The sequence below is a fragment of the Pan paniscus genome, chromosome 18, assembly GCF_029289425.2.
Source record: "Pan paniscus chromosome 18, NHGRI_mPanPan1-v2.0_pri, whole genome shotgun sequence".
Taxonomy (NCBI): Eukaryota; Metazoa; Chordata; class Mammalia; order Primates; family Hominidae; genus Pan; species Pan paniscus.
In genome coordinates this window covers 88,153,666-88,179,740 of record NC_073267.2, presented here as the reverse complement: position 1 = coordinate 88,179,740, position 26,075 = coordinate 88,153,666, and the positions used below count along the sequence as shown (strand labels likewise).

The window sequence follows — 26,075 nt, the reverse complement described above, 5'->3', positions numbered from 1 at the left end:
CTCAGTAAAGCTGGGGAAAATAATGTTAATAATGACAGCAATAATGCTTATTGAGTATCTAGTATATTCTGAATGCTGAACATTCATAATCTTTAATTTCTACTGCAAGCCAATAACAATAGTAGTTAACATTTGTTAAGCATCTAGCACATTGTAGAGGACTTAAGTTCATAACGTCTTTAATTCTCAAGACAAGTTCATAACGTCTTTAATTCTCAAGACAAGCCCATGAGGTAGTTCTAACATCTCAGTTTTATGCATGAATCTTAATCAGGTTTTGAACCTTGCCCAAGAGTAAGAATGGGAGAGAGTTAGGGTTGGACCTGAGAGCTGTCTACCTCTAAAGCTCATCCTGTCTCTCCTGTGCCTCACCTCTCTCTCCTTACATTCATTCCCTCCAAACATACTCACACCGCTGGATACGTCCCTTACATGTCATTTGACCATGAGTCTGGGGGACCTTGGGGGCTTGCTGTGTGACTCTGAGCAGGTCTCCTTGCCTTATCTTTTATGTATTTACACATTCTAAACTATAATCCCTTGCCTACCTCAGAGGGATAAATGATAAGAAGTACATTAAGGACTCTCACTGATTCAGCACCTGGTCATCTTTCATGTATTCATTTACAAACATTTACAGAAAATTTACTGTATGGACCAGGGATACAGTAGTGTGAAGGCAAAAACACCACTGTCAAGAGAAGGGGGGACAGACATTAAATAAGAAACTACAGGCTGGGTGCAGTGACTCACATCTGTAATCCCAGCACTTTGGGAGGCTGAGGCAGGTTTGAGACCAGCTTGGCCAACATGTTGAAATCCCGTCTCTACTAAAAATACAAACATCAGCCGTGCGTGGTGGTGCACACCTGTAATCTCAGCTACTCAGGAGGCTGACACAGGAGAATCGCTTGAACCTGGGAGGCGGAGGCTGCAGTGAGCCAAGATTGCACCACTGCATTCCAGCCTAGGTGACAGAGCAAGACTTCATCTCAAAAAAAAGAAAAGAAAAAAGAAAAAGAAACTACAGGCCAGACATGGTGGCTCATGCCTGTAATCCCAGCACACTTTGGAAGGCCAAGGCAGGTGGATCACCTGAGGTCAGGAGTTTGAGACCAGCCTGGCCAACATGTTGAAACCCCGCTTCTACTAAAAATATATAAATTAGCTGGGTTTGGTGGCCAGTGCTTGTAATCCCAGCTACTTGGGAGGCTGAGGCAGGAGAATTGCTTGAACTCGGGAGGCGCGGAGGTTGCAGTGAGCCGGGATTGTGCCACTACACTCCAATCCGGGCAACGGAGAGACACTCCATCTCAAAAAAAAAAGAAAAAAAAAAAACTACAGAAATTATGTTTTCAAACTGCAGTTGTGTTAAACGTTATGAAGAAGAAATTCCAGGGACTCTTCATTTACCCATTCAGCACATAAGGAGTGCTACTAGGAGTCAGGCAGTATTCTAGGCACTGGCTGTTCTGAAAGAATATATTGGAGAGCTTGATATAATCTGAGAGACCAAAACTGCTTCCTTGACGTGTGCTGTTCAGACTGAGTTTTGCAGGATGGGTAGAAATTAAGAGTGGAGGAGGAGTATTCTAGGCTGAAGAACATGTTTCAAAACCCTAAGGAAAAAAAGAGCATGGAGCCAGAAGTGGCTTGAGGTATGGTGGGTCAAGTGGATGGGGACCGGGGAAGACTAGATGCCTTTCATTTCAATTCTCACTTCCTCTCACAACAACCCTATAAAATTGATAGCATTTCCATTTGATTAATGAGAAAACTATTAAAATATGTACATACCTATTCAACAGTGTCTGTGTCAACACCATTACCCTACCTTTTTCCTCAAAATCAGAGTTTGCCTGCCACTCTAGAGGCTCAAAAAGCCAGTTATGCACTTTTCTAGTCTCCTTTACAACTAGGATACAAACAGATGACTCAGTCCCAAGCAGTGGGATCTGACGGGAAGTCAACTCAGGAGGACAGTTCTGAAGCAGAATGCTCTCTCTCGATAAAAGAAAAAGGCATGCAATGAGGAGCCTCATCCCTCCCATCTGTGCCTTCAGACCTTATCAAATAGGATGCAATGGCTGGCACCACAGAAGCCATCTTGTAAGCATGAGGGAAAATTAAAGATTATCAGAAAGGAGCTACTCATATAGTAGCCAAACACAACCCTTGCTGCCTCAGCACTTCTGGATACATGGGAAAGCAAAATCTCTATTATTTCAGCCACCTTTAAGTGGGTGTTAATAACTTGTGGCCTAAAGCAGCTAAACTGATGTAGAAAATTAACCTCAGAAATGTCAAATCATTTCAAAATTACGTAACTAAAAGGGAGCAGAGGCTGCATTTTGAATACAACCCTCATGATTCTAAATCCTTTGCCCTTTTCCAACTTACTTACATCCAATGGTCGCTGGACTAAGCAAGCACTGTAAACTTAAAAGCTTTGGACATAATGATGTAAGACTACTAAAACCATGGTAATGTTAATCCAGGGCAGGAAGAAGAATGTTTCTTCCTGCAAGAAGGTGGCCTCAGTGGTGTAAGAGGACAAGCCAGCTACCAGGTCCTTCTGTTGACAGACAACTGCAGGAAAGCGCCAGTGTGGTCCAACCACAGAGGGGTCCTGAGAGTCCAGTTTTCTAACATATCTGTACTGGCAAGAGAAAGGCAACCAGAGAATTCAAACCTCACTCAGGTGTCTCAAAATGTTTAGATTCATGAAGAATACAATGAAATTTCCACTTTGAAAACCACATTTCCCCCTCACAACAGAAAGAAGCCTGTTTTATACACCCTCTGCCTTGTATGTGATACACCAATGTACCAATACACATTCAAACAGGGGGCTTTGCCCTTGATAGTATCTATAGTGTAGTCAGCTGCAGGTATTTAAAGATGGAAAGGGGGAGAAGTATTTTTCTAAAATACTAATTTCAGGAACAAATCAACATCTATTATCTCCTTCATTACGTTTTAAATTGTACAACTATAAATCACCCTGCAGCGGGTTATTCAAGGGCAGAATTACCCCGTTTCGCTTTCACGGAGGTTAGAAGAATGACATCGCGTGCTTTTTCTAGTTATAATTTATAACTTTGCAACAGAACCAGCACTGCCGGCCCATCCATTAGCAGGGTAGCCGCACATCCGTTAAAACTCAGCACGATGACTGGCTTTACACGGGCACAGGAAACGTAACCTGATCGTCGCAGAAGTTCCATAAACGTAAGCCATTTTTTAATGTAAAATGATTTGAAAATGCAGTTCCCTAAAACATCTGCTAAGCTCTTGCTACCCTAACACGTGATATTCTTTCTACTGTTATCTGCCAACACAAATATCTGGTTGCACAAAACACTCCTAAGAGGCACGTGACAGTGCTCAACTTCAAATCTGCATACTGGTCCACAAAGGACCGGCTTGGACCTGGGAACTCTGGCAAGGATGTATTTACCAGAAATGAAAGCTTATGTGGAAAAAAAAAAAAGGTGGGGTTGGCGGTGGTGGCAGCATTCATTTCAGTGAAGGTGCTGTCAAACATTTTAAAAAGGAAGCATAACTGCATAACTAGATATGGATGCCAGGGGCATTACCGTGCATTGGACAAAGCAAATGCAGCTGCAATTAGCAAGTGAAAGTTTACAAGGCTGGTATATCATTTTCTTGAACACGCTGCGTGAGGTTTCTGTGCTTTTCAATTACAAAATAAAGATAATAATTCTAAGATTGTAGAACTTGGAATTATTAATTCTAACAGAAATTATGAGAAATTAATGAAAATATATGCTGATACATAAAGCATCGTGGTATCTGGGAAAATTGCCAATCTGCATCTCTATTTGGAAGTGTCGTAGGATTCTAAAGTCATCACACATGGTTACAACTGCAAAAAGCCAAGATTAGCCTTGAAAATCCCTTATGTGCACCAGATACAACACCTGGTTTTGTGAATTAAAACCCATAGACTAATATGTATATATAAATATCGATACTAAAATACAATACATTTTTTCACCAACTCGGAAGTTCTTACCAAACAATACACATTAATGCGTGCATGTGCAAAACATTTTAGAGTAATTTAACTGCATAAAAGAATGCTCTAGAGTCAAGAAAATAAACATGTAATGCACGCATGATGTGACTTCATTATTAGAAAGTGCTCAGCAAATGTTAGTTTCCTTTAACATATTTTAGAAGCAGCTATTTGAAGTATATTGCATCTTTTTTAGAACGACACTTAAAAATAACTCAATTTCCAAGTTTATCTGTGATTTTTATTTTACCATAAATTGGAGGGAGGAAGAAACAAACACATCTCCCCCAGGACGCCCCAGTACACTTGTCCAGTTCTCTGGATCTGAAGAGGAAGAGGGAGGCAGAGACATGGCTTTACCAGTAGGGGCCACTGTGCTGAGAATTGATTCCTGTGAGTTTCTCATTAGTGATTATTATACTGCAGGCAGCCAAAATGGAAAAATTAATTAATTTCAAAGTGATAATGCATTTACAGCAACAATTAGAAATGTATAACTGTAAAAGAGCAACATTTAAAAGACAGATTACATTTAATAAAGTTGCACAAGAACATCCAATTGTAAAATTACTGATCTGCAACAATATTCCTTAAAGAGGCACTTAAAATAGCCCGACTCCATGAAGAGTGACCTAATTACTGTAACTAAAATCACCGTAGTCACAGCAAGTCACAGCAAATAAAAAAGGGACATTGATATTAGAATACAGCTGTTTAATACTTAAGGGAGCCAGCTACAGGGAAGAAATGAAGGCAGGGCTTCCGAGCGCAAGTCTGGGTTGTATTTCTTGCTCCCCTGACCTCGTGCAACAGAATGTGTACTCCAGCAATACTCGTGTCAGAAGGAAACACCCTCTCTAAGGTAAAAGGCAGACAAGGCAGAGCACACTAGCCATCTGGTGACAGGCACATTGCATCTATGCTAAGCTTCTCAATCACAATTAGAAACCCAGCCTTTACCTACGGAAGAAATGGGATGCAACTGCGTGGTTTATATCCAAAAATATGTCTGCATTCAAATAGCAGAAATGCACCCTTTGTCCAAGAAACTGATGCATTATCCTGACGGAAGCGATGCCGAGCCACATACGCAGGATAGCCCAAGAGGGTGACTTTTCCAGTCAGTCTGGTCAATCTTACTAGGAAAATGACCAACCCGAGGTCTACATTCCCGGTGATTCCTCTCCTAAATACAGAGTCCTAAATGTTTATGAAAGAAAAGTGAATGCCTGCGAATTTGACAAGCAAGCTCAGAGCACCCATTCCACCTCTGCATGAAGTGATGTATTACTTTCAATGGCAAAAACCGCAATAACTTCTGTATCAACCTAATATAGAGAACGCTGATGGCTAAAAAAGTACTACCAAACGCTTAAATATATAAATACACTAGAGAGGATTTTAGTAAGAATCTTAGCTACATATTCCACCGTCTTCATCATCTTCATGCTTATCTAAAGTCCATTTGTGACATATAACAGCTGCTATTTTCTAATCACTTAAGGTCAGAAACAAGAAAAGTCCACACCCTACGGCTTCCTCACAAATGAGACATGCAGGTTGGAGATCTCTGAACCAGGGTCCCTTCACCTGGACGCCCTTCCTACCTGGCCAGTAAACTTCTCCCTGAGTCTTTGGGGCCAGGGACAAAGCCCTTCTCTTCCCTTTCCAGACTCCCAATTTGCAGACTCTTGTTCTGTCAGCAGAGATTGCATTTTGGAGAAGCATCATCGGGACCAAGGTACTGCTCACAACGACAAGAGTAACAGCCATCGTGGCAAGAAGTACTGCATACCTCCCATGCTAAAGGCACCACGCTCTCCAATATGGCAGCCACCTGGCACACGTGGTGTTTTTCAGTTCGAATTGACTAACGTGGAATCAAATTGAAAATCCACTTCCTCAGTTCTATTAGCCACATTATTAGAACTCAATAGCCACATGTGGCCCACAGCTACCATACTGGAGAGCCAGATTATAATAACTGCAGAAATTCTATATCCATCATTATTGATGTTATATGCATTATTGTCGGTCCTTACACTAACCTGTATCACAATTTTCATCGTAATGAGACAGGCTCAGAAAGCTGGTGACATGTCTAAGTTGTTCTAGTGGTCAAGGGTAAGAGCTGAGCTTAGCCATCAGCACCATTAGCAGGAGAGCTGTGAGGTCCACTGTCCCAGGTTGCCACTTTCTTCTCTTGCCACCACCAGGAAGTCATGTCAAATCCCATCTCAACTACAAGGGAAATGCTCACATCCGGTGCCCTTTCTGAGTGCCCCTCCCCAGACAACTTCAACAAAACCTGGGATTTTTGCGATGTCACCACTTTTCTCCAAACCCTCTCATGAGCTACACACTCATTTTCCCACAGCTTTCTCACCCAGGGATCTAAAGCTCAGTGCGCAGTTAATCTTTTACTCAAGGCTGCTCCCAGAGGATATTTGTTTCTCCCAAGCCTTGCCTTGCTATAGGCATTGAGGCCTGTTCACAAGTAGTCTCTGAGCTCTCCTGCCAGGGAAATAGGAGAGACTGCAGTAGGGTGCGGCAGAGGCTGCTGCACACTGGTGGGGTAGGCAAAGGAGTTAGGCATGGAGGTTGGGCATCTGCTGTTACTAAGACACACTACAGGTACAGTGCTCAATGAGTTGCAACCTTCGTCCAATTCATTGTGCATCCTCCCCGACATGGTAATCCTTCTGCCTCCATTTCTAACCCCATACTCTGGTTTTCCACTCAGCCCAAGTCCTGAGCACACGTACTCCCAAAACAGCTAACACTCCAATATCATGATACAGTCACCGATCCAACTTAATTTGCTGGTATTTTTTAGAGATACTCCTGTTAGGTCCAACGAGCCAACATTCAAGTCTGACTTTATTAAGCATATTATATTAAATATTAGATAATAATCAACTCTTCTCCAATAAATAAAAATGTTTACCCTGACTTTATATTTTAGCAGAACTTGCCTTCCTTCTTTTCCCACATGCCCTGGCACAGAGTCCCTAAGCAATGGGATCAGGCCACAGAATAACAGTTTCCACTATTTTCTATCAATGACTCCTCATCTATTCGAGTCTACAACAAATGGCAAGATGGTTATATCACCCTTCACCAAATTCCATAGTCACAGACTCATCTCTAAAGCTTTCCCATCACGTTCCTCTGATTAGGGACCTTAGGGAAGAAGGAGAAAACGAACTCTCTGATGCCACTGAACCGAGCTCCTTAAAACACATCAATGATCAAATACAAGTGAGATGACTCAAGACCCAAAGATTACAAATGATGGTTGACTGGGCTTGTTAACACGGAAGGCACTGGGCCAGCAGAAAATAAGGAAGAATCCACCTCTCCCCTCTCCCCATTCCTAAATGCCTCATTTAAATGGCACTGGCACCCAGTTCAGATCCATATTCCTTCTTTTCATGTAAACTGAAGGACAGAACAAAGTATGAGGCATAACCATGGTCAAAGAAACTTTCATGAAGAGGCTGCGCTTATGCAGCCATCGGGAGCAAAGTGATGGGGAAATTTCAAAACCCTGTGATCCACCTACAGGTAAGTTTCATTCATTTACTTCCTAGAGATCAATCCCACCCTGCGGCATGGAACACCATTCTCCGTAGGTCCTTTCACTTCACTGCCACTGATCCTAAGTATTCGACTCTTGGAATATGTCTGTTTACTCTGCATAAAAACCACTTGGGTGATTAGAATAAAAGATATACTTACTTACCTCCTCCTAAGCACTTCAAAAGACTTTTGATGTGGTTTTAAAAGTCATCCCCAAATACGAAGGTTAAGAGTGGCAGGTGGGAATGAGTGTAAGAGAAGGCAGCAGACAGTTTCCAAGGTCGTGAGATCAGCTGGAGGATAACAGGCCTGCAATAGTTCTTCTTTTGTTGTTGTTTTGCTTTGTTTAATTAATATCCTAGGTCCAACTGTGAAGGCCTGTGATACCGCTAAAAGGCAAATGTGTTTGGGAAAAGGGTGATTTCTGTCAAGTAGATTTTAAGTTTGGGTAACTGGAATACTGGTGTCCACTAATAGGAAGACATTTTTGAAGTCATTTGGTTTTGAAAAATAATCTACCAAATATATTGTGGAAAATATGCTTTCTTCATTCAAATTACTTCCTACTAAAACTGTTTCATAGAAGAAGGTTCTTAATATGGTCGATAAATGAACACCAAACTATAGAAACATCTTAACACCTTTGTAAACACTTCCAAATGTAACCACAGTACCATGATTCATCCAAAATCGTCTTTGGGAAAGTAAAGAAGAAAACACACTCCTAGCTATCAAAGGATTCTCCAACAGAGGATTATATCCATTAGAAGAAAAAATTTAGAATATCAGATACAGATTTTCTGTGAAACAAAGGAATCACATCTGCTGAAAATTCAGTAGTCACCAATGTTTGTTGTTTACCTACTGACACAAAACAGCAGTTTTCAAGTGCTCCATTCAACAAAATAGATTTTCAAAGTTTCTGAATAAAAAACCCCAAAAAAACCAAAACCAAACAAACAAAAAAATCACCATTTCCATAAGGACTTTCAGCCATACTTAACATGATACTGAAACCCACATCTTCTACCCAGCCCTCCAAGACGCATTTACCCAAACAGACTTAACCTAAAGTTGATGAAAATGTGTTGAAGAGCCCTTTATGATGGGCTGGACAATGTTATTACTGAGACCAGACTCATGCCCGCAAGAGGTAAAAAGGTGGAGACACAAGTGTGCAGGTTTCTCTAGGACCCGAGGTGTTTGCGGCGCCAGAAGCTGTTCTCTTACCATGGACTTGGTGAAAGGCCTCGCCAAGGTAAACAGCAGTGTGTACACCCACCAGCTGCGATGAATGTTGGAGTACATCATATTTCCAGGATGCACTGCGTTCGACGTGACCCCGCGTGGGGAGAGGCGACGGTGCAGCTCGTTGGAGAAGAGGATGTTGCAGAGCTTGGACCTGTTATAAGCCAGCATCGCCCAATAGTCGTTTTTTGTTGGAGAGAGGCGACTGAAGTCCAGTTTTCCCAAGGAGTCGTTAATATCTGTAAATCTTAAAAGTAGGAAATATGACGTGAAGCAACCAAGTTCTGACTTCCCACACAGCTTTTTATTTTTATTGGAAATCTAAGGAATGCTGGGTGCAGTGGCTCACATCTGTAATCCCAGCACTTTGGGAGGCTGAGACGAGTGGATCACCTGAGGTCGGGAGTTCAAGACCAGCCTGGCCAACAGGGCAAAACGCCATCTCTACTAAAAATACAAAAATTAGCCAGGTGTGGTGGCATGCCTGTACATGGGAATCTGAAGCAAGAGAATCACTGAAACATGGGAGGCAGAGGTTGCAGTGAGCAAAGATTGTGCCACTGCACTCCAGCCTGGGCGACAGAGCTAGACTCGGTCTCAAAAAAAAAAAAAAAAGGAATCTGAGGAAACTATGTAGAGATGAGTAAAAACTCAATCTTACATACATCAAAACAAAGTCTCCTTAAAAGATTGACAATGGTGATTTAACAATATAAACACAGGTCATGTCTGGTGGCTCATGCCTCTAATCCCAGCACTTTAGGAAGCTGAGGCAGGAGGATTGCTTGAGTGTAGGAGTTCAAGACCAGCTTAGGCAACATAGGGAGACACCATGTCTACAAAAAATAAACAATTAGTAGAGTATTTTGGCACATGCCTGTGGTCCCAGCTACTTGGGGGGCTGAGGCAGGAGGATCGCTTCAGCCTGGGAGGTCAATGTTGCAGTGAGCTATGACTGTGCCACTGAACTCTAGTGAGACCCCCATATCTAAAAGTAAGAATTTAAAATTTAAAAATTAAAAAAAAAAAAGGATTGGCTCCAAAGAGAGACTTCAATAAAGACCCACACTCATAAATGTAGCAGTCCTGACATACTGAACTCTCTCCCCACCCTCTAACATATATTTTTCAAAACCTTCAATAGGAAGTTCAAAGATAATTAAATTAAACAGAAAAGCGTCTTGAATAAAGGGCTGCTGCTTTTGGAAACAGAAAGATATCACATTCCTAACCTTTGACAGGGCTTTCCTGGATTATTTTAGCTAATGCTTGAGTCCTGTATATTTTCATTTGAGCATCCAAGAAATTATAGATGAGTTGCCTCCAAGACTCTTTTCTAGATTAAAAATTAATGATTATAAAGGGGTTATAACCTTGGTGAGGTACCATCAATAGTCTTATACGTTTAAAAGAAAAATGTAAACAAAGCCAAGATGAGTTCTGGCAAAGTCTAATGTTTTTAAGTATACCCATGGCATGGATGTACACAAATCAACGTAACTAGTTGATGCTTTATAATTGGGTCTGACGGAGTCGTTAAACACCAGCTGTTTGTTTCTTTCCCTTTGTCTCTTTCTCTTAAATAACAACAATATAGTGACTTCCCTTACAAAATGGATCACAGCAAACAAAAGGAATTTTCTAAACAGTCTCATCTTTGTCAAAGGACCCCTCATATTCTGCTTCTATAAGTTCATTCTGGGCACCGGGTAATGAAGAAGCATAATGGGAATCCTCTAGATAACTGCTATGGAAAACAAAAAGCAAAAGGTAAAATGAAAATTATGGAATCATCCTATTATTCCTTAATATCAGCAGCTCAGGATGGGCCAAGACCAAGAAAAGCATGGCAAGGGCAGAATGAAATTCATGTTTTAATGGAAATTAAATATCCCTTCCACAGGACTCGGTGACATCCAATTTCTAGTGTTAAATGACATAGCTGCTCTAAAGTCATCAACAAAGCTGATGGCCAGAAACGTCATCAAGGATACAGAAATGAGACCTTGAAACGAATTGTTGGCTGCCTTTTTTCTAGTACCCAAACCACAGGAAGAGTCTGACTTCCAAGCTTAATTGTCTAAGGCAATGGAACTCAGCAGGCAATTTGAAAATATATGACGGCCTTCTTCTGGTTGTCGTGATGACTGCTGGTGATGGTAGCAGGGATGGTAGATGTCTTGCAATGCACATGATGTATTGCTCAATGAAGAATGCCCCAGTGGACACTCATGGAGATGAAAAGCCTGTGGATAATTATCTGAGCCTAGAAACATCCACTGAATTTCCAGGTGGTTAGTGCAACAACTATTTACATGTAGAATGAATAAAGGCGCTTTCAGATTTTGTGTGATTTTTGGAGGGTGACTGATATGGTTTGGCTGTGTCCCCACCCAAATCTCACACTGAATTGTAATAACCCCCATGTGTCAAGGGCAGAGCCAGGTGGAGATAAGTGAATCATGGGGGCGCTTTCTTCCATACTGTTCTCGTGGTAGTGAATAAGTCTCACGAAATCTGATGGTTTCATAAATGAGAATTCCCCTGCACATACTCTCTTGCCTGATGTCATGTAAGACATCCCTTTGCTCTTCCTTCATCTTCCACCATGATTGTGAGGCCTCCCCAGCCATGTGTAACTGTGAGCCCATTAAACCTGTTTCCTTTATAAATTACCCAGTCTCAGGTATGTCTTTCTTAGCAGCATGAGAACAGACTAATATAGTCAGGCTTCACTCAAGGTTGGTGGTGCTGGAGTCTGCAATACCACACACCTGGTAATGGTGGGCTTTTTTTTGAGAGTCCATTCAAGGTGATTCATCCACGGATACATACATCCCCATCTTTCCTGTAGCCTGGCCCAAGCATTTACATGTTGAAACACACGCCATTTTGTTTCAGTTATTTTTTCTTTCATTACAGTAAAGCTATCATATCGAATTGAAAATATATTTGTGCATATAAGTTATGTTATTTGCTAACTTTATTTCAACATAATAAGGTATTACAGAAGAGGTGTCACACAAAGGTACTAATGAGTTGAGAATCCAATGATCCAAGGTATGGGACATGACTTGTAAACTCTACCTACATGGCATAGAAAACAGGGACAAGGATTTAGAGAGTATCTGAAAGGTATGGAATAAATATAGCACCACCCCCTCCCTCTCTCTACTCATCTTTTGTCAACTGCTTCCGGAAACCCTTCTTGGCATATTTGTTTAGCCCAACCCGGTTCAGGGACTACTTCTTCCAGGAAGCTCTCCATAATGAACTCTTCCACAGCTGGATATCACGGTGATTTTTTGGGTGGAAGTCAGGGAGAGAATGAAAGAAGCCATGCAAGGCAGATAAAAATACATGTCTCCATGGACATTAAGTATCCACTCTTCAGGACCCAGGCCATGACACCATTCCTAGTGTTCACTGACATTACTGGCCTTCCAAGATTGGTGAAAAGGCTCACTGTGCCATCCTTCTGTTCTATCTGTACATTGCTCCTCTGTCATCACCATACCAGACTGTAAGTCAATTGATCACCTGATTCCAAAACTAGACTGTGAATTCTTGGAAAGTAAACTGTAAGATTCTTGAGTGTTGCTTACTACAGTGCCTGACACATAGTAAGGACTCAATACAGAATTAGATGATTACAGTTTGGTCATGGGTTTGGAATTCCAATCCAAGGACCAAGTCCTTAATAAAAAAAACAAAGGAACACAAATCCCATGATGAGAATTTGACAGTTTCCCTTGTTTCAAGTATTGCTCTAAAGGTAAAATTTACCACTAGGTTCAACTCTTCTATGTTTTCCATTAATGTTTACATGTGGAATTTCCTCATGTTTAGGGCTTTTGGTTTCTGCTTATTCTTTTAGAGACAAGGTCTTGCTTTGTTGCCCATGCTAATCTCAACTTCTGAGCTCAAGGGATCCTCCTGCCTCAGCTTCCTGAGTAGCTGGTGTTACAGGTATACACTATCATCATACACAGTGATTTTCTACTGTTAAGAATAAGGTCCCTGCTTCGGTATTTAAGGATAACACAGAAGTATGTCATGACTAGGGAACACTAAGTGAATTAAATGTCTAAGAGGAGAAAGTCATTTCTTCTTGATCCCTAATCTAGAAACAAGTCAAAAGAATCCCATGATGACAAATTAGACAAAACCAGGAAGGACAGTTTCAAGATGGAGAAGTACCAGCTGCTACGTATCAGGCACTCTCTCTGCAAAGAGCCCTTCGCTATAAGGTTGACCCCTGATTTCCTTCCTCACTGTCTCCTGGGCAGATAGTCCACTTTTACAGTCTCATTAGCTAGCACTGACAGTCCTCCAGGAAGTGGCAAGGGTGGGCCAGCTTCTGATCTCTCTGAGCCAGAAACGGCTTCCTGAAAAATGACTATGTTCACCTCTCAGCTCCAGAGGTAGTAAAACAATTCTTCAGATGCTGCTGACTCTATTTTCAAGTTGACAAACTGACAAAGCCAAACAATTATGACTTAATAGAATTTTCCCTTACTAGTACATTAAAATATTGACATTTGCTCTGTGGACAGTAACACTTGCTTTGTAGGGGGACCCCCGCCCCCCACAAATCTTGTATTTCTATATATACTGTGGGGGTTTTGCTTTTTGTGTTTTTGTTTTCTGAAACAGGGTCTTGCTCTGTCACCCAGGCTGGAGTGCACTGGTGCAATCTCCACTCACTGCAATCTCCACCTCCCAAGTTCAAGCAATTCTCCTGCCTCAGCCTCCCCAATAGCTGGGATTATAGGCGTGCACCACCACACCGGGCTAATTTTTGTATTTTTAGTAGAGATGGGGTTTCGCCATGCTGGCTAGGCTGATCTCGAACTCTTGAGTGCTGGGATTACAGGCGTCAGACACTGTGCCTGGCCTATACTGCATTTTTTTTTAACAATTTTTAATTTTTATTTTAGAGATGGGGTCTCACTATGTCACCCAGGCTGGAATGCAGTAGCATGATCAATGCTTACTGCAACCTCAAACTCCTGGGCTCGAGCCATCCTCCCACCTCAGCCTCTTACTAGATAGGATTTCAGGCATGTGCTACCAAGCCCAATTTTATTGAGGATTTTTAAAATTCCCGCCTAAAATAATTAGGCTGGATTCTGTCTACACAGAAGCTGAGAAACTCCGCGTGTGTGTGTGTGTGTGCGCGTGCGTGTGTGTGTGTGATTTTGTGTGTGGGGTGGGGGAGGGCAATTTGGCACTCCATGCAGCTGCAGCCATTGAGGGTTGTTCAACCAGCACTCTGCTCTTTTCATTCTACTTTAATTGTTATCTGAAATTTTTTCATAGCAAAGAAGTCAACTTCTCATTTCACTATGATGTATTTTAGGTATGCAGAAACTCAATTCAGTTGCTCAGATTCCAGATAAGTAACTAAAACACAGTGAAGACACAGGAAGGCTAATAAATATTTTGCCTTGGAGCAGTCTAGTATAATATTTTCTGCAAACATAGGACTTTCTTTTTTCCCCTAACAGGGGGTCTTGACTCCAACGAAGAGATTCTGCCAGGGTTGACGGAGGTAATTAGATATCAGCACTTGCATTTTACAGCATGGTTTAGGGCCCTGAGTTCTTGGGTAGTGAGCAAGTGTCTTCACATACCGCCTATGCACCAAGTCACCACGCTCACTCATGGGAGCCAAGGGATGCAATGCGAAGGTGATACACAAGCCAGCCTGGGGAAGTTGCCATTTTGTTAAAACACCCTTAAATAATGTGCAAAGAGGCCGGGCGTGGTGGCTCACGCCTGTAATCACAGCACTTTGGGTAGCCAAGGCAGGTGGATCACAAGGTCAAGAGATCGAGACCATCCTGGCCAACATGGTGAAACCCCGTCTCTACTAAAAATACAAAAATTAGCCAGGTGTGGTGGCAAGCGCCTGTGGTCCCAGCTACTTGGAAGGCTGAGGCAGGAGAATCGCTTAACCCTGGGAGTCTGAGGTTGTGGTGAGCCGAGATCACGCCACTGCACTGCAGCCTGGTGACAGATCAAGACTCCATGTCAAATAATAATAATAATAATAATAATAATAATAATAATAATAAATAACGATGTGCAAAGAATAATTGGAAAGCATAAAACCAGTGCCAGCCATCAGACAGGAGCAAGCCTGACAACACATTTCAGGAAGGCCTCCCTATAAACTAACATAGGTCTAATTCAAGAGCCCAAGTCCCTTCCTTTCAAACTAATCTTTTAAATGATGCTGAGATTTGGATCTCTGAAGTAGGCATGAATTACACCGTAGTTAAGGAAAGAACAAAGACGTCACATGAAATACCATTTGAGATACAGATTTACAAGGAGAGTGAGCAGCTGACAATTCGACATAATCTCCCATTAAATACCAGCTCATTTAAACATATCCCGTGGTGCCCTCCACATCTGGTGGATGACTGCGGCTGGCAGATTTATTTCTGGAGCTCTCTCTGCTGCCTGCCCCCACAGTAGCCTCCCTCGCCCCTTAACAGGGCCACTCCACTTTCCTTCACAAACCTGGTGTGATTTGCAAAGATAAGGCTGTCCAGATTTTGTTACCACCTAATTACTAGATGTTTCATGTCTTTTAACACGGGGGAGGATTATTACTGGCATTTACCTTTCATTTCAGCCATCATAAATTTAAACTGGCAAAAGTAAATCTATCTGCAGTGTGTCATTTATACCATAAGCCCCTGTGTTTGGGAGTGATAAAGGGTTCAAGCTAACCCTTGGCTGGTCTCTCTCTTCCAAGTCCCAGGGGTTACATTTTATGGAAGTATGATTAAAAAAATAAGCTTCATTCTGGGTCACTAAAACATTTCAGGACTTAAGAAGGAGAAGAAGGAGGAAAAAACAGGCCCCTTGCCCGTTATTTTTTTTTTCTAGCTACTTTGCTAAGAGTGTAAGTTCCCCCCGCCAAACACACACCAAGCAAACGTGAAAGAGAAATCTCCCTAACACGTATTAAATCCAGCCTCACCCAGCAAGGCCTTTGTCTTTTCGGAGTACTTCTCTCTAGACAAATAGGTGTTTCTCCAACTCTAGAAACAAATATGCTGAAAATACGAGGAAATTTTCAAATGTCTTTTTCAGTCAATTGAATATTCTCCTAATGGCAATAGGAAAAAAGTGCCATCTGATGTTTTAATTGAAATTTTAACCAAAAGAGGCACGGCCAGATTTCTAATATGCTCTAACTACAGTTCTTCCCTTTCCACAATTACACAGCTAATGTCTGCCTCGAATTCCCTAATTTCTCATTATAAAACAATTGGATTTCATCTCGCAGGCTCTAATTGCATTGTTTCTCCTGCTAGAACAACTGCACATTCTTCTTGGTAAGATGTTGAAGTTGTTGAATTACAAATCAATAAAGGTCATGCCATTCAGATTTCATCAATTATTATTCCATCTCTAAGCAAAATCAATGAGGAGCTTCAAGTATAGTCGTAAAAACAATTTTCGTTGCTCTAGACGGTCCTTCTAAACAGTCCCCACAATCACAGGCAAACAAAAAAGACCTGGAAAAATTAAGCGAGCCAAGCTGAGTCCACCCACATGTCTCAAGCAGGACTAATGAAAATTATTTTCAGAATGAGAGCCTTGGGGGAATATTAGCTGGTATGAGAAAGGGGATAAGCGAACAAATATGCAATTCAAACCCACCGATGGGACTCTGAGGAGACCACAATGACACGGGCAGGAGCTGAGCGGCACAAAACATCCTGGAGGAGCTGGACAAGGTAGAAGTGCCCCAGATGATTCACTTGAAAGGTGGTCTCCAGGCCGTCTTTGGTGAGACTCCAGGGTAGAGCAAAAGTTGCTGCGTTGCACACAAGCACATGAAGAGGCCTGAAAAATAAAATATTCCATGTGATGTGGACATAAACACTACAACCAAGGATAATCCATGCTCCTTTGGGAATCCATGTGATGTGGACAAAAACACTACAACCAAGGATAATCCATGCTCCTTCGGGAATCCACGTGATGTGGACATAAACACTACAACCAAGGATAATCCATGCTCCTTCGGGAATGAGAAATTCTTTCTCCGTCTTCTAGATTCCCACCATGTGGAAATAGGATACCCTAGAATGTCACAAGGCTTTGAGTGGGCAACTGTCCTCCGTTGCTGCGGATGAGAGGCTTATTAGGATACAGAACTTTCAGTGTGAAAACCAGGACAGCGGCAGGCAATCTGGGAAGAGTTGTCACCCTAGCTGGAACTCAGGTTCAACCACCTGATTAATTCTGTCTTTCTTAATTCATCCAAGTCTCACTTTGTCTGTAAATCAAAATAACCCTTAAAGTAGTTATGACTAATAAAGGAAAAATTATGCTGTTAAAAAGGTTGACACAGGGCCAGGCACGGGGGTTCACGCCTGTAATCCCAGCACTTTGGGAGACCAAGGCAGGTGGACCATTTGAGGTCAGGAGTTTGAGACCAGCCTGACCAACATGGTGAAACCCCATCTCTATCAAAACACAAAAAAAATTAGCCAGGTGTGGTGGTATATGTCTGTAATCCCAGTTACTCAGGAGGCTGAGGCCGGAGAATCACTTGAACCCGGGAGGCAGAGGTTGCAGTGAGCTGAGATCATGCCACTGCATCCAGCCTGACCAACAGAGCAAGACTCTATCTCCAAAAAAAAACAAAACAAAACAAAACAAAAAAACAAAAAAGAAAAGAAAAGAACAGAAAAAAAACAAAGAAAAAGAAAAAACTGACACAGGTCCCAGCACTTGCTAGCTGCTAATAAAACATAGCAAGGGGGTAATCGCTCTGTCTAAAGAGAAGAGCACATGTTGTTTAAGGATACAGAATTTCTTGTAGAGATCAGATTAAATGAACATTTTATAAAGAAGCCTAAAGATAGGTAAGTGGAAGCCTGTCATAATATTCTCCCTTATTTTGTATATATTTAATTTTTTTTTTTTTTGACAAGATCTTTCTCTGTCATCCAGGCTGGAGTGCAGTGGTGTGGTCATAACTCACTGCAGTCTCAAACTCCCAGGCTCAGATGATCCTTCCACCTTAGCCTCCCGAGTAACTGGGACTACAGGGGCACACCACCATGCATGGCTATTTTATTTCTTATTTTTTATTTTTGTAGAGACGGGCTCCCCCTATGTTGCCCAAGGTGGTGAAGGTGGTCTTGAGTTCCTGGTCTCAAGCAATCCTCCTGCCTAAGCCTCACAAACGTAACAAAATTGTTAACAATATAAGTAAGGCTTTCACGTGAATCAAAAAGCTAAATTCTCAGAAAGTAATTGTATACTTGTGAAAAATCATACTGTACCAATGAGAACTATACAACAAAATTATACAAGGCTATCCACGGGGTTTGTGACAAACTAAAGCAGCAAATTAAAAGTAAACTAAATATACCATTGAGGAATTATTACATTTAGAATATATCCATATGATAGAATACTATGCAGCCATTAAAATCATAAACAAATCTACTGACCTTATAAAACATTTATGTTATAAAATAAAATTTAATGTATTTTATTATCAGACACAGACACACACAGAAACAGAGAAAGAGAAAGAAAGACATAGAAAGCTTATGGAAGATATATAAAACTAAGGGCGGGCGTGGCGGCTCATGCCTGTAATCTCAGCACTTTGGGAGGCCGAGGCGGGCAAATCCCGAGGTCAGAAGTTCAAGACCAGCCTGACCAACATGGTGAAACCCCGTCTCTACTAAAAATACAAAAGTTAACCCAGCGTGGTGGCACATGCCTGTAATCCCAGCTACTCGGGAGGCTAAGGCAGGAGAATCACTTGAACCCAGGAGGCAGAGGTTGTAGTGAGCAGAGATCATGCCACTGCACCCCAGCCTGGGCAACAGAGAGAGACTCCATCTGAAAGAAAAAAAATATATATGTAAAAAAAATAGGAGGCTGGGCACAGTGGCTCACCTCTGAAATTCCAGCACTTTGGGAGGCTAAGGCAGGATACTCACTTGAGCCCAGTATTCAAAACCAGCCTGAGCAACACAGCAAGACCCCATCTCACCAACAACCACCCAAAAGTGAGCCAGGTGTGGTGGTGTGTGCCTGTAGTCCCAGCTACTTGGGAGGCTTAGATAGGAGGATTACTTGAGCCCAGGAGTTCAAGGCTGCATTGAGCTATGATCATACCACTACAGGCATCAGAGCAAGACTCTGTTTCCAAATCAAAAAAAGACACTTTTCACATCGCAGCCTAAGAGGTACAAGTTTTTAAAAAACAAACATTGGCATGCAATAAAAGGAAACATAAAAATCTTTATAGAAATTAAAATCTTCTGCTCTCTAAAACAGTGAAACAAAAGTGACGAATATATGCAATCATATAGAGGCCCCATATTTTTAGTATATAAAGAGTTCTTACAAATCTATGAGACAAACACGTATCTTCTTAAGAGTCTAACAGAAACAGTGACAGACATTAGAAATTTTATAAAGCTAGATTACAAATAACCATTGCAATACTTAAGACGTCCAACTACACTAGTAGTAAATATTAAAATATTTTCTATCAAATTAGCATATTTATTCATACTATTATATTTTTATTATCTTGTATAAAGTTGGTGGGAATATATATTCCTGCACCCTGGATATTAAGTTGAAAACATGTGTCATGAGAATTGAAAGATTCACATTATTTCACCAAGTAATCCTGTTTCCAAGCAGTAAAGCATGTACGTAGCAGGGGCAGCAGAAATTGCACAGTTAATATCACGAGGGAGAAGTATTTTATCATTGATAATGTTTAGAATTGTCAGCACATGACTGTAAAAAGCAGATCAAGTTTTAGCCAGCTTTACTGTTGTTTTTCCATTCTATATAAAATGCTTCCCCATTTTACCTGCACCTGGGGCAGACCATTCCCATAGCAACCTCCCATCCTTTTCATATGCCACTGCTTTACAGTGGGTTGAATGGTAGGAATCTGTGAGTTGAATGGTACCTCCCACCCCATTGCTTCCATACTGAGTTGAATGGTAGGGATCTGTGAATGCGACCTTATTTGGAAAAAGGGTCTTTGCAAGTGTGATTAAGTCCCACATCTTAAAATGAGATCATCTTGGATTAAGGTGGGCCTTAAATCCAATGACAGGCCTATCCTTACAAAACAGAAGGGGAGAAGGAACACCCACAGAGAAGGAGATGGAAAGACAGAGGCAGAGATTACACTGACTAAGATAAAAGCCAAGAAATTCCAAGGACGGCTGGCAGTCATGAGAAGCTAGGAGAAAGGCATGGAACAGATGCTCCTTCCAGCCTCCAGAAGGAGCCAACGCTGCAAACCACTTGATTTCAGATGTTTGGTCTCTGAAACTGTAAGAGAGTAAAATTCTGTTGTTTCGAGGCACTCCATCTGTGGTAATTTGTTATAATAGCTTTAGAAAACTAATATAGCTTCCAAGATTATTTCCTAATATTCAAAATTCATATAAAAGTTTATGCCCAAGAATCCATAATGACACATCAACTAAAATTATAAAATTACATATGAACTAGAAGCAATCTAACATCCAACAACAGAGGAGTGGATAAATAATGATTAAGCCAGAGGTTCCCAAACTTTCTCAATTTAATTGAAAAAGCAGGAAATTAAAATTAGTATGTGTGATTCATACCCCGTACCCCACGAAAAGATTTCCAGATATACAGTCAGGATTACTTTTTTTCCTATTTCCTGTTTATGGTTTTTGGTATTTTCCAACTTTTCTACAATAAGCATAAACTAATTTATTAAAGAACTTTACTGAAATATAATTCACATACCATAAAATCTACCTATGTACGCTGTACAACTGTTTTAGTATACTCAAATAATTGTACAACCATAACTACATTCTAATTTTATAGCACTTTTTTAACTCAAAAAAAAAAAAAAAAAAACCATTAGCAATCACTAGCCACCCTCTATCCACCTACACTCTTATTCCCAAAACACCATCAGTGTACTTTCTGTCCTATAGATTCGCCTATTCCGGACATTTTATATACTAAATGGAACCATACAATACGTAGTTTTTTGTGACTGGCTTCTGTCCCTTGGCATGATGTTTGCAGGGTTCATCCATGTTGTAGCATATATCAGTAATCCATTTCTTTTTAATGGGCAAATAATATTCCATTATATGAATATACCACGCTTTGTTTATCCATTCACCAATGATGGATATTTGGATTGTTTCCATTTATTGGCTATTAGGAATATCACTACTATGTACATTCATTTGTAAGATGCTATGGAAACGCATGTTTTCATTTCTCTTGAAGATACATCTAGGAGTGGGATTGCTGGGTCACATGGTAATTCAATGTTTAACTTTTTGAAGAATGGCCAAACTGTTTTCCAGTGTGGCCGTACAATTTTACATTTCCACCAGGACTGTATTTGAACTTTCATCTCTCCATGTCTTTGTAAGTATTTGTTATCTGACTTTTTTATTTTAGCCATCCTAGTAAGAAGTGGAATCTTATTGTGGCTTTCATTTGCATTTCCCTAATGACATTGAACATCTTTTATGTATTCATTGGCAATTTGTGTATCATATTTGGAGGAATATCTATTTAGATTTTATGCTCATTTTTTAAATGAGTTTTTATTATTGAATTGTAAAAGTTCTTTATTCTAGATACAAATCCCTTATTTGATATTTAATTTGTAAGTATTTCCCCCATTCTGTAGCTCATCTGTACACTTTCTTGATGGTATCATTTGCAGCACAAACACTTTTCATTCTGGATCATTCTGGATATCTTTTTTCTTTTGTCACTTGTGCTGTCAGGGTTGTATCTAAGAAATCATTGTTTAAGCCAAAATCACAAAAATATACCCCTATGTTTGCTTCTAAGAGTTGTATAGTTTTAGCTCTTACATTTAAGTCTCTGACCCTTTTTTTTGTGTGTGTGCTATTTTTTTCTGTGTAGTTTATGCAAGTGTGATCTAATCTCATTCTTTTGCATGGGGCTATCCAGTGGTTCTAGCATCACTGTTGAAAAGACTATTTTGAATTGTCTTGGCATCCTTGCTGAAAATCAATTCACAATATGCATGGATTCATTTCTGGACTCTCAAGTCTATTTTATTATCTATAGATCTATTCTTATGCCAATATGACACTGTCTTTATTACTAAGGATTTATAGAAAGTTTTGAAATTGAGAAATGGAAGCCCTCCAACACTCTTCTTTTTCAAGCTTGTTTTGGTTATTCAGGTTCCTTTGCATTCATTACAAAATGTAGGATCAGCTTTTCAATTTCTGCAAAAAAGTCAACTGAAATTTTAATAGAGACTGCACTAAATTTGTAGATAATTTGCAGAGTTTGGTCAGCTATACAATATTAAATCTTCTGATACATGAACATGGGATGGCTTCATTGCTAGTATATAGAAATACAATTGACTTACACGTATTAAACTTTTATCCTACTTTTATCCTGGCTGAACTTGTTCGTTTTAATATTTTTTAAGTACCTTTCTAGGATTTTCTACAGATAAGATGATTTCATTTGCAAATAAAGATAGTTTTACTTCTCTTCAATCTGGATCTTTTTTTTCCATTCTTTTGCTTTTTTGTTTTTTGCCCAATTTCCCTAGCTAGGATTTCTAGTAGAATATCAAAGTGATGAGAGTGAATATCCTTGTCTTATTTCTTGATCCTAAGGGGACGGTACTCAATCTTTCATCATTAATTATGATGTCATTTGTGGGTTTTTTGCAGATGCCCTTTATTGAGTTGAGAAAATGCCACTTTGTTCCAAGTTTACTAAAAGTTTTCATCAAGAACCCGTGCTGGACCTTTTTAAAACATGTTTTTATGTATGTATTGAGAGGATCTTTTATTCTACTATTATGGTATATTATATTGACTGATTTTTTAATATAAAACCAACCGTGAATTCTTTGGATAAATTCCACTTAGTCAAAATATAGAATTCTTTGTATATGTGGCTGCATTTGGCTTGCTAGCATTTTGTACAAAATTGTTGCATCTCTATTTATAAGTGAAAGTGACCTAAAGTTTCCTTTTCTTGTGATATCTTTGTCTGGCTCCGTTGTCAGAGTAATAGTGGCTTCACAGAGTCAGTTGGAAAGTGTTTCCTCCTCTTCTGTTTTTTTAAAAGAGTTTGTGGAAAATTGGTATTAATTCTTTTATTTTATTTTTTTTCTGAGATGGAGTCTCACTCTGTCTCCTGCCCAGGCTGGAGTGCAGTGGTGCAATCTCAGCTCACTGCAAGCTCCACCTCCCGGGTTCACGCCATTCTCCTGCCTCAGCCTCCCAAGTAGCTGGGCCTACAGATACCCGCCACCACGCCCCACTAATCTTGTTTTTGTATTTTTAGTAGAGATGGGGTTTCACCGTGTTAGCCAGGATGGTCTTGACCTCCTGACCTCGTGATCCACCCACCTCAGCCTCCCAAAGTGTTGGGATTACAGGAGTGAGCCACCGTTCCCGGCCGGTATTAATTCTTTAAGCGCTTGCTGGAAAGCACTCATTAATTTTTTAACTAGAAAAACGTATTTAATCACTGTTGTTGTTTGAAGTATTCATGCAAATCTTATTATCACTGGGTAATCTGGATCTTATTAAGGAATAATTCATTCTGTTGCCTCATCTGTTTTCCCACCCATCCCCTACCTAAAACCTGAAAAGTCATGGTGTGGTTGGGGTCAGTTGTAGTTATTTGAGAACACCTGTTTTCCACATAGGGGGCCCACTACAATTGTCAATACACAGTCCCTCAATAGCCCAGCTACTCTCTGAAGAGATAGGCAGAAATCCTTTGAAGCACCGAGCCTACCTGTAACACTCATTAGACTCTGCTTCAAATCAAAGCAGAATCTACTAATTTGTAGCAGGGATAATTCATATATTGTAGTAAGACAGGACCATTGCTAAAAACCTTGCAGGGAAGAGGGAAAGATGGGCCAAGTGAAGAGAGACTTACATTTGAACTCCTTTCAGGTTGCATCTGAAATATTTCGCTCACTTTTCCAGGGCTGTTAATACTTTTTTTTCCTTTTTTGAGTACTAACTATGGGTTAGGCACTTTTTAAGAGCTTTTTGTATTTAAGAACCCTACGTGACATATATTATGATTGCCATTTACAGACAGAAATGAAGTATCAGAAATAGCTAACATAGGCCAGATATGGTGGCTCATGCCTGTAATCTCAGCACGGTGGGAGGCCAAGACAGCAGCATCTTTTGGACTCAGAGGTTCAAGACCAACCTGGACAACATAGCAAGACCTCATCTCTACAAAAAATTAAAAACTCAAAACTAAAAAGAAAAAAATAAAAATAGCCACTGGCACGCACCTGTAGTCTCAGCTACTTGGGAAGCTGAGGTGGGAGGATCTCTTGAACCTAGGAGGTTGTGGCTGCAGTGAGCTGTAATCACCCCACTGATCTCCAGCCTGGGCAACTGAGGAAGAGCAACACCCTGTCTCAAAATGAAAAAAAAGCTAATATAAAGAAGCAAACACAAACACACACACACACACACAAAAAGGGTCACCTGACTTCAAGGCTACTGCATGATATCTTCTGTCTTACATAAGCTCCCTGGAATGGACAGAATCAACTTCTTAGAGAAACTGTAGCTCAGCCATGTTATTTTCCTTACCTGACTCATGGCCAGTTAGTTCACCCCTGTGAATCTGAGTCCTCCCCTGTAAACTAAATATACTCCTCCCATGGTTGTGAGTAGTAAAGCCCCAGTATCTTGCTGGCCTGCCAGGTTACGTAATTGTTATTTCTTCTCTTTATCCTTCACTTTTATCCACAAGACAAAATTAAATTCCTCAAAGATAGTTTCTGCAGTGTTTACCTAATTTTAAGACAGGCCTGGACACTGGGAATTTTAACTTCATACTTCTCAATAACAACAATGTCTCTTCTAGTTACCTTTATTCTTGCCTGTACATTCTCTCAAGAAAATGCAAACCTCAGCAAACCAAGGAACTTGCTACCAAAGACAGGCCTGGAGGCAAGAACCCACAGAGGACCTGGGAAAACCCCTTCCTCTCTCACCAAATTTTAATACCCTTCATTAATGTTAATTGCACAACTCCAGAGGCAAAATATGTATCCTGTACCTAAAACTTGTCACCTCTATTAATTAAAAACAGGCTTATGGAATATGAAACTATAAAGTGCTTGACTTTGTTTTAATTGTAAAGACACTTAATTGGCTTGTACAAAAGGAAAATAATTACTTTTGCCTCACTTTAATGAGGTTTTTATTATTCAAATGGCACATTGCAGCTCAGTTTTGACTAAAAGCCATTGCAATTCAAAAGGCTCTGAGATGATGAATATTTACAGACTATCAAAAGGAAAAGTTCAAACTATAAAGACAGAATGGAAACGAAAATAGTATCCTTCCAAAAACTGATGTTACTAGTCAGCATTTTAAGGGGCTGATTTTTTTTCTTCTTCTTGGGTGGATTCTCATCTGTGAGAGGTGATTAAGGGCAGAAAAGGTTGTCCTCCTTGTTTAGAGCCTGAGATTCCAATGGAGGGCAGCATGCAGGTTCTACATGGCTCTCATCTACCCACAGATAAAGCCCTCCACCTTTCTGATGAGTGGCCCCATGGCATTCTCTGTGTCTGCTGACTGTGGGGATGCTATTTACAAACCAGCAACCCCTTCAACTAGAGCCAATGCATTCCTTCTGGGCCAGAGGACATCCCCTCAGTAGTTAAGGTGGTAGTGGTGGGGGCGGGGGTTGTCATCAATGAGAGTGACAATGGGCCAAGATTCCTTATGACAGAGCCAGGCTTTCTGGCAAGAGTGGACTGAGGTGGCACTTCCTACTGCAAAGGGACCAGCTCCTTCCCTTTTTTAACCCCTCAAGATCCCTACCACTGACTACCCCGTCTCTTTCTAGCATTTTCTATCTTTCTGAAACCCCCTTTGTGAAATAATAACTGAGGAAATTAAAACTAACCTAACAGACTCCATCTTGTCCTTAGTCTCATAGGTTTGTCAGAAGCATTCAAACCAGAGTGACTCCATTTTGAATAGGGGCTGGGTAAAATAAGATTGACACCTACTGGGCTGCATTCCCACGAGGTCAGGCATTCTAAGTTACAGGATAACATAGGAGGTCAGCACAAGATACAGGTCATAAAGACCTTGCTGATAAAATAGGTTGCAGTAAA

The 26,075-nt window shown here is 40.6% G+C and overlaps 1 protein-coding gene across 1 annotated transcript in view; it reads right to left on the bottom strand.

Moving 5' to 3' along the window:
* The window catches only part of WWOX (WW domain containing oxidoreductase), a 1,111,113-nt gene that overhangs the window by 765,214 nt on the left and 319,824 nt on the right, over positions 1-26,075 (bottom strand). The window contains exons 7-8 of the mRNA XM_008974373.4: positions 16,556-16,741; positions 8,855-9,119 (exon numbers count right to left, since the gene is read on the bottom strand). Coding sequence (XP_008972621.1) covers positions 8,855-9,119; positions 16,556-16,741 — 451 coding nt within the window. The remainder of the gene's footprint in view (positions 1-8,854; positions 9,120-16,555; positions 16,742-26,075) is intronic.